The sequence below is a fragment of the Arachis stenosperma genome, chromosome 6 (assembly GCF_014773155.1).
Source record: "Arachis stenosperma cultivar V10309 chromosome 6, arast.V10309.gnm1.PFL2, whole genome shotgun sequence".
NCBI lineage: Eukaryota > Viridiplantae > Streptophyta > Magnoliopsida > Fabales > Fabaceae > Arachis > Arachis stenosperma.
The window spans coordinates 14,122,120-14,136,055 of record NC_080382.1 but is presented as its reverse complement, the minus strand read 5'-3'; the positions used below and the strand labels follow the sequence as shown (position 1 = coordinate 14,136,055).

Sequence of the window (13,936 nt, the reverse complement as noted above, 5' to 3'; positions counted from 1 at the left end):
CAGAACCACTATTAGCGCGCACATACAAGAACGGCATCAACAGAGCAACTCAATGACGACAACGACGGTAGCAGAGGAACCCCTCCTCTCTCGTGCTCTCTGCCTCGCTACCTCTTTCTCTCTCTCATCCCGTCAAGCACAACGGCAATAGTAGAGGTCCCTTTCTTTCTTTCTTTGGCAAAAAAAAAAAAAAAAATTTAGAATCAATTTGGATTGACTTTTGAAAAAAGTACTTATCTTTTTTATCTTTTTTATCTTTTTAAAAAAGATATTTTTTTAATAAAAAAAATATTTCACATTTGTATAGACCTTTTAAAAAAGATTTTCAAGTATTAAAAATATTTTTTGCTTATACTTATTTTAAAAGTAAGGTATTATTAGTTTTTAAAAAATAAATAATTTATTTTTTTAATAAAAATAAAATTTTAAAAGATGTATCTAAATACGTTTTAAATTGAATAAAAGTACTTTATTTCTTAAGAAAAATAGGATGGATCGGATTCGATCTGAAAATTGTGGATATGGATCCGATCTGTAAGGGTATCGGATCGGATCATATCTGCACACTAATGTGATCGGATCGCGGATTTTGTGTAGGTATCCGCATATCCAAGTATCTGAAAAATAAAGAAATAAATAAACAAATATTTTTTTATGTTTTATTTTAACTAATAATTATCATATATATTGTATTATTTTAATTTAGGATAAAGTACTAAATTGATCCCCTATATTTGGGCATAATCCTGTTTTGATGCTTAAAGTTTAAAGTGTTTTATTTGAATAAAAAAAAGTTTCATTTAACTTTAATGTAGTCTCACCCTAAAGTCAAAGTTAAATAATTAACGGAATGCCCTGCTTGATGGCAGTACAAGAACAAGGTCGATAATTTAGGCTGTGTTTGGTTCTGAGAACAAGACAAGACAAAACCCTGAGGCCCAGTTTGGGTAAATAACTTAAATAAGTTCTTTTGGAAAAGGAGCTTAAAACATAAGGACTTTTATTAAAAGCAGCTTATAAATAAGTTATTTTGTGTTTGGTTTTTTAGTTATAAAAGTACTTATTTTAAAGTTGTAGCGTTTGGATAAATAACGCAAAAGATAATTTTTTTTATAAAAGAGAATGAATATTAAAATAACCATGATAACAAATATTTTCCAATATTGAATGTTGATTTTACATAACCTAATCACTAATATTGTGAATGATATGGTAGGTGAAAATAAAAAATAAATATAAAATGTGTGTCAATGTATATTTTATTGCTGTTTTTTATTTTTTATTTTTACTCCTATTAGAACTCTCTTCTCCTTTATTGAGGTCAAGAACTTGTTATAATTAACTATGAAAATAATAATAAGCTATAAAATTACATATGAAAAAAATAAAATTAAAACTGAAATTTCATACACACTTGAATACAAATTTAATAATAAAAAATAGTGATAAAATGATAAAAAAAAAATACTTAGAAGGAATATATGCAATAAGTTGTTCAGATGTAATATTGTCTGAAAATGTGGTGGAGGATCAATACTTCCATCAGATGTTTCATTACGTAAAAATGGTGAGACTTGGAACATTGCGTGAGAATGATGGTGGAATGCCAGTGCTTCTAGCAGACCTTGTGTGAAAATGGTGATGAAGGGTCAGTATTTTTCATAGAGTCAAGAAGGAAAGTAGATTTTTTTTTGTTTTAAAATTAATTTTTTTTAAATAAGTGGTAGAATGACTTCTCGAGAAGCAAGAAGTCATATATTTTTACTTCTTCAAAAAGCTGCAAATTAACTTTTCGGGAAGTTAAAAGCTTTTTTTAAAATAGTGCCGAACACATAGATTGTGACTTTTTATAATCCAAAAGTTAAAAAAAAGTAGCTTCTGCTACTTCCCAAACAGGCTCTGAAAACAAAACACAAAGGACAGAGATAACAAAAATTAGTATTCTTATATTTTGTTTGGTGATAAACTAAAACAAATTATGAAAGTTCAATTTATTCTTTTTTTTTTCCATTCAAAATGTTGAAAAGAAAAATATAATAATAAAATTATAATTATAAAAAATTAACAAAAATAATAAAAGAAAAAATAAATTGTGTCTTGCGTTAGTATCTTAGGTAGCGTTTGGTGGAGAGATAGAGACAGAAAGATACTGAGAAACAAAGACTAAGAGACATGGATTGAAATAAATCTCAGTATTCGTGCAAAATGGGAGACAGAAATTGAAACAAGAATGAAACTCTAATTTAATTTACACAAAGAGTAAAATTGAAATGAAAGTATTTTAGGTATAAAATGTTATTAAAGTTTCAGTCTTCATCTCTAAAAATTTCAGTCTCATGTGTCTCTACTTTTTGGAGGTACTGAAATACTGAAATTTTAGAGACAGAGAGAAATTTTAGTACCAGTCTCTGAACTAACAAACACAATACTGAGTCTCAGTCTCTCAGTTTCTGTCTCAGTACCTCAAAACAAACGTTACCTTAGTGTCTTTTCTATCGGTATAGACATAAAATACACTATTTCAGTGTCTCTAGATATAATATCTCTGTCCATATCTCATATGTCAAACACGATTTTGTCCATAGTCAAATACGATTCTGTGTCTGTGTCTCTATCTCAATGTCTTATACTTGCAAACAAACCTAACCTTAGAGAACAAGTACAAATTCTAGAGGCATAAAATCAACAATAGATGCATTAGTACATTTATTTATTATTCTTCTTATAATTTAAATGAAATATTTTTTATAGAACTAAAGAGAATGATAAATAAACGCATTGATACATCCATTGTTGATTTTGTATCTCTGGAGCTTATACTTGTTCTCTAGATTATCGACCTTGTTCTTCCACTGCTGTCACGTAACACATTTCGTTAATTATTTAACCTTGACCTCAGGGTGGGACTACATTGAAGCTAAATGAAACTTTTTTAGATTCAAGTAAAGACACTTTAAACCTTAAGAATAAAATAGAATTACGTCTGAATATAAAGGATCAATTTAGTACTTTACTTTTTTAATTCACTATTTAAGAAAAACATGTTTAATATCATTTTAAAAGTAAACATATTTAAAAAAATAGAAAAAATAAATTTTTATTGATACTTTTTAATAAAAATAACCTTTTAAAATTTGTGTGTGTGTTTTTTTGTGTGGATATATCTGCAACCAGCTCGTAAATGTGCAGATCGGATCCAATTTTCAAAAATTTGGATATTAGATCCGACGATTTTAGCGAAGATCGGATCAAATTTTTGGACATATCCAATTCGATCCATGTTAATCTCTAAAAAAATATTTTTTTACTAAATAAACAACCAATTTAAACTAATACCTACTTGTGCTCTTCAAGTGATATGAAACCATGACTCCCAATGAAGCTTTGCTGCAATTCGCCGGATTAAGGCTCGGCCAGAGGTTCATGTGTCCCTCCGTTGTTTGCTCGCTCTTTCTCTCTCTTTATTTTTATTTATTTTTTATTTTTTGAAGTTTTGTTGTTATTTAAGATTTGTCACTGTGATTTTGTGATGGAGATGAAAGTAACAAGTGTAGTTTCAAAATTGAGTTATTTTTAACAAAGTTAACTCAAAATTTAATATTTAAATATTTTTGTCAGACAAAAATGATTTTTAACAAATATAAAATTAATTTTTTTATAGATAATATTATAATTATTTTACATATTCATAAATGAAGAATAATAAATTTTTTTATTTTTTAAATTTACACCATAAAAATAATCATAAAATTTTTTTCATAAATCAATGAATAAATCGATTTTTCAACTTCAAATTTCTTTAATTTTTTCCGACGAGCTTATAGAAAACTTTTAATTGAATGATATAAAAATTTGTTGTTCTTAATATAAGCTTAAAGTAAAGGTTAAAAAATTTTGATATGAAAAATATATTTTAATATTGTAATTTTTGATATTTTTTAAAATTATAGGAGTACACAAATCAGACCCTCCTATTTATGTTTAAAAAGTTGAAAAAATTCAGAGTACACAAATTAGAGAGTCCGATCTGTATTAAAAATTGAAAAAACTCAGAGTACACAAATAGGACCATACGAGTTGTTTGATTTTAAAATTTTGCTTAAGAAATCGCATGCTCCGATTTGTGGTTGGACAAATATGAATTTCGAAAGCTAAAAAACGGACCTTCCGAATTATTTGTTATTTTCAATATTTTTTATTGATAAAGAACTCGCATGATCCAAATTCTATTTCACTGACACCACATAATTGTGAAACACCTGTATTTCTCATCTTTGAATCCAACATCATTTTTATTTCCATAATCAAATTAAAAAGTGTAATGTAAACCTATCATTCTATAAAAATTTTATTAAATTTTTTGGATTTTGTCATTCTAATAAGTTGTGTTTGATGGACGTCAGCGTCTATCAAAAGCATTGATACAGTCACACACGTTTATTATTTATTTTGATTGGACATAAAATTTGTATAAACGTGGAATGACATAAAGGCACTTAAAAACACAAAATTTATGTCCTACCCAAAAAATTGGTACACAAATTTTAGGACATAGACAATAATTATAACAATTTTTTTCCTAAAATTATCCTGGATTTAATTTCATAGTCCCTACCATCACTACTTCCCTATAATCCTATTCTTCCTCCCTTTCTTTTCCCTCCCTCCTCATTTTTTACTCTCCTCCCTCGTCTCTGCCACGTGCGGATCAAGAATTTATTTATTGTAAATCTAAATTTTCATTTAAAGATTGACAATTAGTTAATAAATGACTACATATAAAACAAAATTTAAATATTTAATACTAATTTAAACAAACCGCTCAATTGAACACTCCACCGACTCAAATTAATTCTTCATGCATGTGTATTAGTCAAACAAAATATAGCTGGCAAATATGTATACAAAAGAGACACAAAATGTATTCGCAAAATTTATTCATTTTACAATCTCAAGGTAGTAATAATTAGTCACTGCAATCCATGCATTGAAAACGTAAACATTTCTGTATATCAATGCAATGGCATGTTTATTTATTTTCTCTTAATACAAAAAATATAAATATAAACATTATTAGTCTGGACTGTGGACTATATTATGGTCATGGAATAGTGGGCCCCATCTTACATCATCGACCGATTCGCCGATAAAACAAGAAAGAACCACCTGAATCACAATCCGACGGCTAACAACTCATTGAAAAGCGGGTCCCACTCCCCACGTCACATCATACGAATTTACGATAGTACCCCTAGAGAATCAACGGAATATCGGAACCGGCCACCGCCTATTCATTTTCTCACACACTCGTTCGTTTCTGATATCTCACTGCGACGAAGCTCGTCGCTTTCAATGGCAGCCTTTTTTGCTGCACAAGCAAAAAATCACACTCAGAAAAATCGCACCATCTCTTCTCTCTTCACTCTCCTTTTCCTCCTACTTCTCCTTCTTCTTCGGCTCTGAATCCCAAAAACCCATACTCCCCCGAAACCCTAGACACTAACATTCCCCCCTTTTTTCAGCTACATCAGTTCTAAGTAAGTGACCACTATAATAATCACTGTTTTCTTCGCTTCCTTCCCGGGAATGAAAATGTACTTCATTTCTCGCATTAATTCGAAAAGAAACGGATCATTTTTTACTGTGTTACTATTGTCCTACTCATTTTCCCCCTTTCCGAGTGTGTGAGTGAGCTTGTGAAGTTGCTGCGTGGGTTTCTTTTCTGTTTTTGTTCATTTTTGTTTTCTTTTGGGGATGCATTTATTGATAGCGTTGGGTTAATAGGGTTACGGGTTGACATGATTGTTTGATGTGACGATCGTTCTTGATGCCACATTTAATTAGCTGTCGATATCCAAGGTGGTGCGCAGTAATTCCTCTTCTCAATCGAAATTGAACTTTATTGCTGTTGTTGTTGGAAGTGATCTTCTTATTGTAACTTGCTGTAGGGTTTTTGCTGTTCTCCATTTTGATGATATTTTCTTCTTCCTCTTACTTCAGTCATCACTTTTTAGTTTGTAATTCCTCTTTCCACTTCCTTTGACCTTTTTATTCATCTTTTTGAAAGAAGCCGACATTCTTTTGTTTTGCAACCTTTTTCCCTCTTTCAGCATTCGGCATTTATGTCGGTTTTGAAAGAATTGAATGCATTGCTTGTTTATGTTAACAGTACTAGGACTACCATTTTTGTCATTTGTTGAGCCACCTTTGATGTTTTTTGTCACCATTTTGTGCTTTCGTTTCAGGATATAGCTTCAATTCATGGCTTGGGATCTCTGGGGTTCTTCATACGACCAAGGTTTCTTGTTTTCTCTCATTATCATCTCTCTGTAATTAATTTCTGTATGCTCAATGTTGCTATGTACAGTTTAAATTTACTGGGTTGCATGAAATTTGCCCCTTTTCTCTTTGCTTCCTTTTGAATGATGTTTTTGCTTTTGTACATAATTTATTTGTTTCAGTTTCCTGCAAAGATAATTACTCTGATCATCCTGAGTGGCCATATGGCTTCTTCTTTGGCTGTGACCCTGGTATTCTTTCAATCTTACTTTATCCTGCATTTATCCAGTCTTCTTTGTTTGCATCACTGTTACTGTATTGATTTACTTTATATCTTTATTGAATTTGTAGATGTGATAGAGGAAGATGCCTTGAATGAGGAGTACTGTGTTCAGGTTTTAAGGATTTTGATCACCAAGGCAGATACCGAAATCAAGGAACTTGAAAAGGATCTATCGTCCCTTCAAAATGAATTAGCCTGCGCTGAGCATGAGAAATGGCCTGAAATATGTTGCAGTGCTTTGACCGAAAGAATCAATTGGCTGGATGTTGCAATTAGTGCTTTGAAGAAAGATCATGCTGATGAAATAGAGACAGGGCTGCTATTACACAGTAAGCCTGCTGAGACACTTAATGAGATAGTGAAGGCTTTACAAAGGGATCATTGTCAAGATGAAAACAGCCAGGTTTAACATTTGAATTCCCTTCCTCTTTCCAAGTTTACAAAATGTGATATTTTTCTGTTCCTTTTGAAATCATTGCTATACTGATTTATTAGTATGGAAATGTAGCTTATCGAAGTATATGACCATGGCTATCAAGAATTATGAATCACTTACTATGTCCTAAAAAGATTAAGATTTATTAGTCTATTATACTATGGCACATAATATTACTTTAATTTTTATCTTCTATTTTAAGGGTGCATTACTGTGTTGCAAGTGCTGGTGATTATGGTCAAAATTCAAATATCTCTGTTTATCCCCTACTTTCTGTTTGTTTAGCACATAGATTTGTCTGTCTCCGTGGTCACACTAAAGCATCCTATTGTAGTATAGTTCGACATAAACATGGTCTCTAACTGTTGACTCTTTTTGGTATCACACTTACCTGATATGAGTTTTATATGTCTTTAATTTGAAGCAGCTAGTAGGTGCAAACCGCTTGAATCCAATTATGAATGCTACTAAGTGTGCACTAGATAAAGAGTCTAGCCAAATTAATTCGAATATAGTGATAAAGGAGGAAAAGAAAGAGCAAGAAGAATCTAAAGAACATGAGGAAAGTAAACAACTCTGTGGAACTTCGGAAAAGTCTAGAAACTCGTCAGAACTGTCAGAGATGCAACAAAAGAGACGGGATGGTGCTGAAATCGTTGACATTGCTGATATGGTTGAGGTTGAAAAAGTTCAATTGCTATATTTTTGAAAAAAGAACGTACTGTTTTTATATTAGCATGCAAATCAATCTGTCTTGTTTTGTTTCCATTTTGCACTTTCATGAAAATCAAAGCTCATAAACATGTTTTATGCTTGATTTATTTGAGGCAAACTCCATTGTTAAACCTGTTATGGAGAGGATTATTTATATCCACTTAGATTAATCATTCTTAAATGATGTTCCTTGAACTCCTAGAATTGGGTTTCTTTATTGTACTTACCCCGCCACTGTACCTGTATAAATCCTGATTAAGTTTTTTGTCCCCCTAAAGGAATTGCTTGCAGGGACAAGTCTTGATTTGGAAGGTATGAACTGTTCTTCTGGACTTTCTGATGGGATGAAATTATCAGGGACATCAGATGATAACGAGGAAGTCGGAAGAAGCCAACTCATTGGTACAGATACAGGTCAAATCTCCAATCAGCTTTCCCCTGTGGGAAATGGAAATACTTCCAGTGAATGCAAGGTACAGGAAGCCCGTTTGTCCAATTTCCCAGACTATATATCCTTTTGGATTAGCAGCAGTTGTTTTTTAAGTTTAATTTTCAACAAAGTATTTATTCTCGATTTTTTTTTTCGCCCCTTTAATTGTTTAGAGAGAGGTTGCAATTGTCAAATCTACGGATGTCAGCTCAGATGCTCTTATATCTTCCACCAGCATCAAAGGGAGGAAAAAGTGTAACGATTCCAAATTTGGTGCTTCAAATAAATGGAAAGATAGAAATTCTGATTTAGAGAAAAAACTGTGTGATTTTGCTCCAAAAACTCGAAAAGTCGTCAAGAAAGAACCTGAGGTTGCTACAGCTGAAGATTTGGACCCTATAAATCATCCTCTACAAATTGTGTTTCCTCGAGACTTGTTTCCTGTTGATACTGAATTGAGCCCCTTTAAAGGAGGTAATGGTAAAATTTCCCAAGTGATTAACATTGAAAAGTCCAATCTTACTCATGCTCAAAGTTCTGCATTGATTGCACTGCTTGAGTCACAAACCAGAAATGCCCCGTACACTGGCTTACAGCTGACAGATAAAGAGAAACCACTAGCAGAAGGTCTTAAAACGACGAAAATTTTTGAGAACTTGGCACAGTCTGATATGAGCTTCCCTTCGAAGCTTAAAACTGAGGGAAAGAGGAGATTTGAATCTGAGACGACTTCTGCTGGCGAACCAGATGCCATCCCTGCAGAAGTATCCACAAGTACATCCTTAATTGTGTCAACCAAGAGGCAGCGGAAATCCACACGCATCAGCATCACTGATGATACCAGTTCAAATGTCTCATTGAATAGCAAGATGACAAGAAGTGCAGTACTGGCTGAGCAATATGAAACTGAAGTTGGTGCTATTGTTCCTTACGACAGTGAATTTTCGGAGTCACAGAAGAAAAAAAAAGGTTCAAATGTTAAGATGGACAAGCCAAATCCAGATGGGGTTACCACAGACAACAGAGGCGAGGTTGATCTTCAGATTTTGTACTCAATGGTTGGTTCCACCCATGAGACCCCAGATTCTCTTCTTGAGACTTTGAAGAAATTCACAATGGATAAATTGAGGGCCATGGCAAAGGATAAAAACGTGAAAAAGTACTATAAGCTTAACAAAGGAGAGTTGGTCGCACAGCTAGTTGAGCGGCTCAGTAGCAGTAACTGCTGAACTTAATCTTGTAGTATTGGGCTTATTGGGGTAACCATTTTCTGCCTTGCTTTTTTTTAGGAGGGTTTTGGTACAGGAACTGAAAATAGGGTTCTGACATAGTGATGAAATAACAAATAGGCAAACCAAAATGGATATTGTGAATTGTACAGCCTATAGATAGAATACTAGGAGTATTTTGTAAATGAAAGGAAGTATAGGTTTTCTTCCTTGCAGCTTTGTTTAGTCTGTGACCTTAGAGGAGGCCTGAGGCTCTGGTGAGATATATCACAGTCATGTGCTGCTAAGATCTATTATGATGATATATAATATATATCTGAATACGGGAAACTATGACGTTTGTCTTATCTCTCAAGTCACTAGCTATGCAAAGATTGTGTTTGCTTCATAAAGCAGCCATAACCACAACACATGTTCAACCTGGAGAAGTAATAGCATCCTCTCTGAAAATATTTATTGATGTTCATGAAGAATGTGTTTGGTATTTAATTATTTATGACTATTAGATAGATATTAAAGAGTAAAATCAGTGGTTGTAAATATTTTTTAAGCACACATTAAATGTGTTTAAGGAGAATATAAGTATACATTAGGTAATCAAAAGTTGATTCATTGAAATAATTTTAGGGTTTTGTTAAAGGACACTTGTCAAGGTGAAAAATGATAAATCTCATTATCAAAATTCAAAAACATTGAAAATTTTTTTAAGTTTTGGCTTTTCAATAAAAGCTTTCGCATTAAGCCTCTTAAGAATTGCCATGATAGGTCTCATAATGTTAATGTCGTTTCTCTTGTAACTTTTAAACAAACTAATACTTTCCTTTTCTTAAACAAGTTGGGGTTTCCAAGAATTATGTTCCATTGCATTGTTGCCTCTATTTGTATTTATATCCATTTGAAGTTTAATTGTGTATTAACTTGTATAAAGTAGGATCAAGTATCTCCCACTTGTAATGGGACACCTATTTTTAACATGTTGGGTCAAAGATGGTAATTTGACATGTTTCTTCTTTAGCTCTTTGGGTCAGATTAAAGGACAATGTTAGTTGCCAAAGTATCAATTTCACATTTCTCGAGTCTCAATCCCATAATAAGGACTATGTACTACCTCTTTAACTCTGACTCAGTTAAGAAATCATCAGTACAATTACTTAAAATGGCAGATGTGTTTACACATATATTGATAGTTGATATATACACACAATAATGCAATGCAAAACCCATCAGAAAATAGTAATAATACATTTATGTATGCTCATCAAAGTGTCCCACTTTGAAAATGACTCCTATTTATATATATGATTACATTCACATGGATAACATGATCATGGCTGTCCAAGAAGTGAAGGCCTGTAGAAAACATGGCTCTGTGCAATCTCAATGCGTTCCCTGGGATCATTCAGATTTTCATCCCTCAGAGCTTTCAGAATTGCTTGTGATGATAGTTCTCTGATAAATTCATCAACCACCAGAAGCATTTGGAACAAAAAAAAAAATGGAATAAGACTTGGTGTATTGTTAAGATGCATAGAAATTTTCAAATACTCCATCCATTCTATAATATTTGGACACGGATCGTATCCAAATACATTGATCTAAAAGTATACGTAATTTTTAAAGCGACAGATATTTCAGAACAAAAGATATATCCGAGACTCCAGATAATTATTACAGTAGAAAAATTACCTCGATATCAATATTTTGTAGAGTGTCTTCAAGATAGGGCAAAGCTCTACAGGAGCAACAGGCTTGTTTTCTTCAGGATGCAACACATTCAAGCTTGATTGGCTCAGAAGCTCAAAGAATGCTTCCACTGCAGACACTCCCTACAAATACATAGAAATGAATATAATTCTTATCACTGTTTTAATGCATACAAGAAGAAGAAGAAGAAGAAGAAGAAGAAGAAGAAGAAGATAAGAGAAAAAGAAAAAAACTATATATACCTGTATCATTCCTTTGCCACTAATGCTGTCACCCATGTCAGGGCTTAGTTGACCTTTTGCTAACATTTGACCATACCATGCATTACGCCCTTTTAAGAGAGTCACATATGTATCAGCCAACAATGGTCCTGCAAGCTTTTCAGGCTCTTCAGCCAACAAGTGAGTAATGAAGATCATCTCTGATGTGCAGTGTGCAAAGTATACAGATTTGCTTGTTGCACTCTCATTGGTTAGTGCTGCTACCATACCTGAAAACAAGATGATATAGATTACAGAATCAGAGTTAATAGTTATCTTGTTAGAGATGAAATTAATCAAATTATTCATGGCTTATATATCAATGGTCTAACCCAATGTTCTGTTCTCGAAACCAAACACAGTCTAATATCTAGCATGATTGAAAAATTGTATGATTATGAAATGCATATGCTCCTTTTTTGTATTTTCCTTAAAATTGTGGAATCTTTTGAGAGATACAACATGCTTTCCTAGTTCCTCCTAAACATGTGAAATAGATGAAATTGAAGAAACCAAACTAAATTGAAGTTTACCAGCTCCAATTGCATAGACATTTTTCAAGCCTCCCATGACTTCATGAGTGACAAGGTCACTGTTGTCCCACACAATAAAATGGGGTTGTCTTAGAAACTTTGCAAGAGGCTTCCTCCATTTCTCAGCACCACAAATTCTTGCATTGGCATACTCCTTGTTGTAGATTTCTGATGCAATATTTGGACCCCCAAGATAGAGTATGTTCTCCATAGAAACTCCAGCTGGCAAAAAGTTACATTCCAATGAAGAGGGAACAAGAGAATTCTATGCAAAGTTAATAATAGAACTGAAATGCTTACTTGCTTGGTGAATCATCTTAGTAGGAGTAATAATATGAGGAACAGGGTCCAATGCAGCTTGAATACCCTTAGCCAAAGAGATTATAATAGGAACTGTGATCCTCTCCTTCCAATACTCACTAATCTCTTCAAAAATCTCCCTTGTCTCAGTTGAAGGCAATCCATTAACAACAATATCAGCATCCCAAACAGCTTCCTGCAAATTAGTAACAACTTTCAAGGGACAAAGGGGTGTGTCAACCATGTTCAAGCAAAAACCATCCTTCAGAATCTCATCAGCAAACAATGTCCTATCCCCTAGCCTCCCCTCCACATATTTAAGGTAAGCGCATCGCCGGATCAGCCGGCGCAGCACGTCTTCCCTCGAGTTAATGACCTCAAATAGGTGCTCGGCCGTCGCCCTGTCCACTGCCCTGCCTGCCCTCCTCCATATCCTAATCTGTATCTTGTCCCTGAATTGCCCATAACTGTCTTGAAGCAATGCTGCAAACACACTCCCCCATGCACCTGCTCCTACACTAACAATTCTCAGAGGATCACCCTCTGATTTTCCAATTAATTTCCTAAGTTCATCAAGCTTCTCCTCTGATAAACATCCACCATTCTGAACAGATCCATTTTCATACGCTAATGTACCATTGCTATTTCTAAACCTCCCCATTATACTCCCAACCATGCTCTAAAAATGTAACAACCTCAACAATGGTCTCGATTATGCCTTCTATCTCTGCTTTTATATGCCTCAAATCTTTTTCTGCCTCTCAACTAACTAGTACCAAATTTTATTCTTTTCACCTTAAGAATAAGATTACGTTAACTAAATTATTATATCTAGAGTTGGTTGATATTGCTTGACCAAAAGCTCCAACATTAATAACTAGGGGTCTTTTTCCAGAATTTTCCGACCAACAATTGAAGCCTATCAATCATATCACCTCCCTCAAAAATTTAATTGCATGAATGCATCACTCACTCTACACACACATGTATTATATTTAATTAATTAATTAATTAATTAATTTAAACAGTGCACATGAGGGGGGTATTATTAGATAAAAAACATGAAGAGAAAAAAACAAAATAGAACTTTGTTTTCTCCGTCTATAAAGTTTGTTGATCTACCAAATTGAGAACCAAACTTTCGTGCTGGGAACTACAAAGTTATTGTAGCCTTTCATTGAACTAATTAATTAAGTCATGACCACACCATATAATTGCCTAGCTTTTTTTAATGGTAGAAACTAGAAACCGACATACATTAAAAGGTGTATTAACGTACAAATATGATATTATTAAAAATAATTAAAATTATGAATAAGATACTAGTTGTGAGGCATGGGTGTCCACAATGAAAGGCTATCTATCCTAATCCAAATGGCATTAAAGGCTATTGTGGGTGTTGCCAACTTCCCCATCGGCCATTAATATCGAATCGAAGGACTTGGCCTATTTTTCTCATTTCTCATTGTGAAATCATGTGACTCAGAACTCACAACCTTAGTTGTTATTACCCTATTGGCCCCATTCTGCCTCCATCTTAAATACTCCTCCTTCTTTCATCTGTTTTTAAAGGACACTTATTAATTCACAAACTATTATCACTATTATTGTAGTGAGTTTATTTTTTATGCACTCATATAGTTTAACCTCATATAATCATATTTGTTTTTTTTAGAGAACTATTTATTCGGTCAAATATAAAAAATAATTATTTTTATTAATGTAATATTATATAATTGGGAGATGTTCTTATAAAAGCGCATAAAAC

The 13,936-nt window shown here is 33.1% G+C and overlaps 2 protein-coding genes across 3 annotated transcripts; one reads left to right on the top strand and one right to left on the bottom strand.

The window, feature by feature from the left end:
• Positions 1 to 5,330: 5,330 nt before the first annotated feature.
• Positions 5,331 to 9,884, top strand: LOC130932767 (uncharacterized). 2 transcript variants are annotated; one of them, XM_057862181.1, is made up of 7 exons: positions 5,331 to 5,537; positions 6,246 to 6,298; positions 6,462 to 6,530; positions 6,631 to 6,965; positions 7,423 to 7,677; positions 7,991 to 8,185; positions 8,316 to 9,884. In XM_057862181.1, exons 2-7 carry the CDS (start codon positions 6,262 to 6,264, stop codon positions 9,369 to 9,371), a joined length of 1,947 nt encoding a protein of 648 aa, XP_057718164.1. In that variant the 5' UTR covers positions 5,331 to 5,537; positions 6,246 to 6,261; the 3' UTR covers positions 9,372 to 9,884. The 2 variants fall into 2 exon arrangements, with proteins under 2 accessions (XP_057718164.1, XP_057718165.1); XM_057862182.1 differs by having other exon boundaries at positions 7,426 to 7,677; positions 8,316 to 9,881.
• Positions 9,885 to 10,498: 614 nt separating this feature from the next.
• On the bottom strand, positions 10,499 to 13,112 carry LOC130935826 (glycerol-3-phosphate dehydrogenase [NAD(+)] GPDHC1, cytosolic). The gene is made up of 5 exons (XM_057865732.1): positions 12,169 to 13,112; positions 11,869 to 12,090; positions 11,318 to 11,565; positions 11,058 to 11,197; positions 10,499 to 10,820 (listed from the first exon to the last, which is right to left on the bottom strand). Exons 1-5 carry the CDS (start codon positions 12,842 to 12,844, stop codon positions 10,697 to 10,699), a joined length of 1,410 nt encoding a protein of 469 aa, XP_057721715.1. The 5' UTR covers positions 12,845 to 13,112; the 3' UTR covers positions 10,499 to 10,696.
• Positions 13,113 to 13,936: the final 824 nt, after the last annotated feature.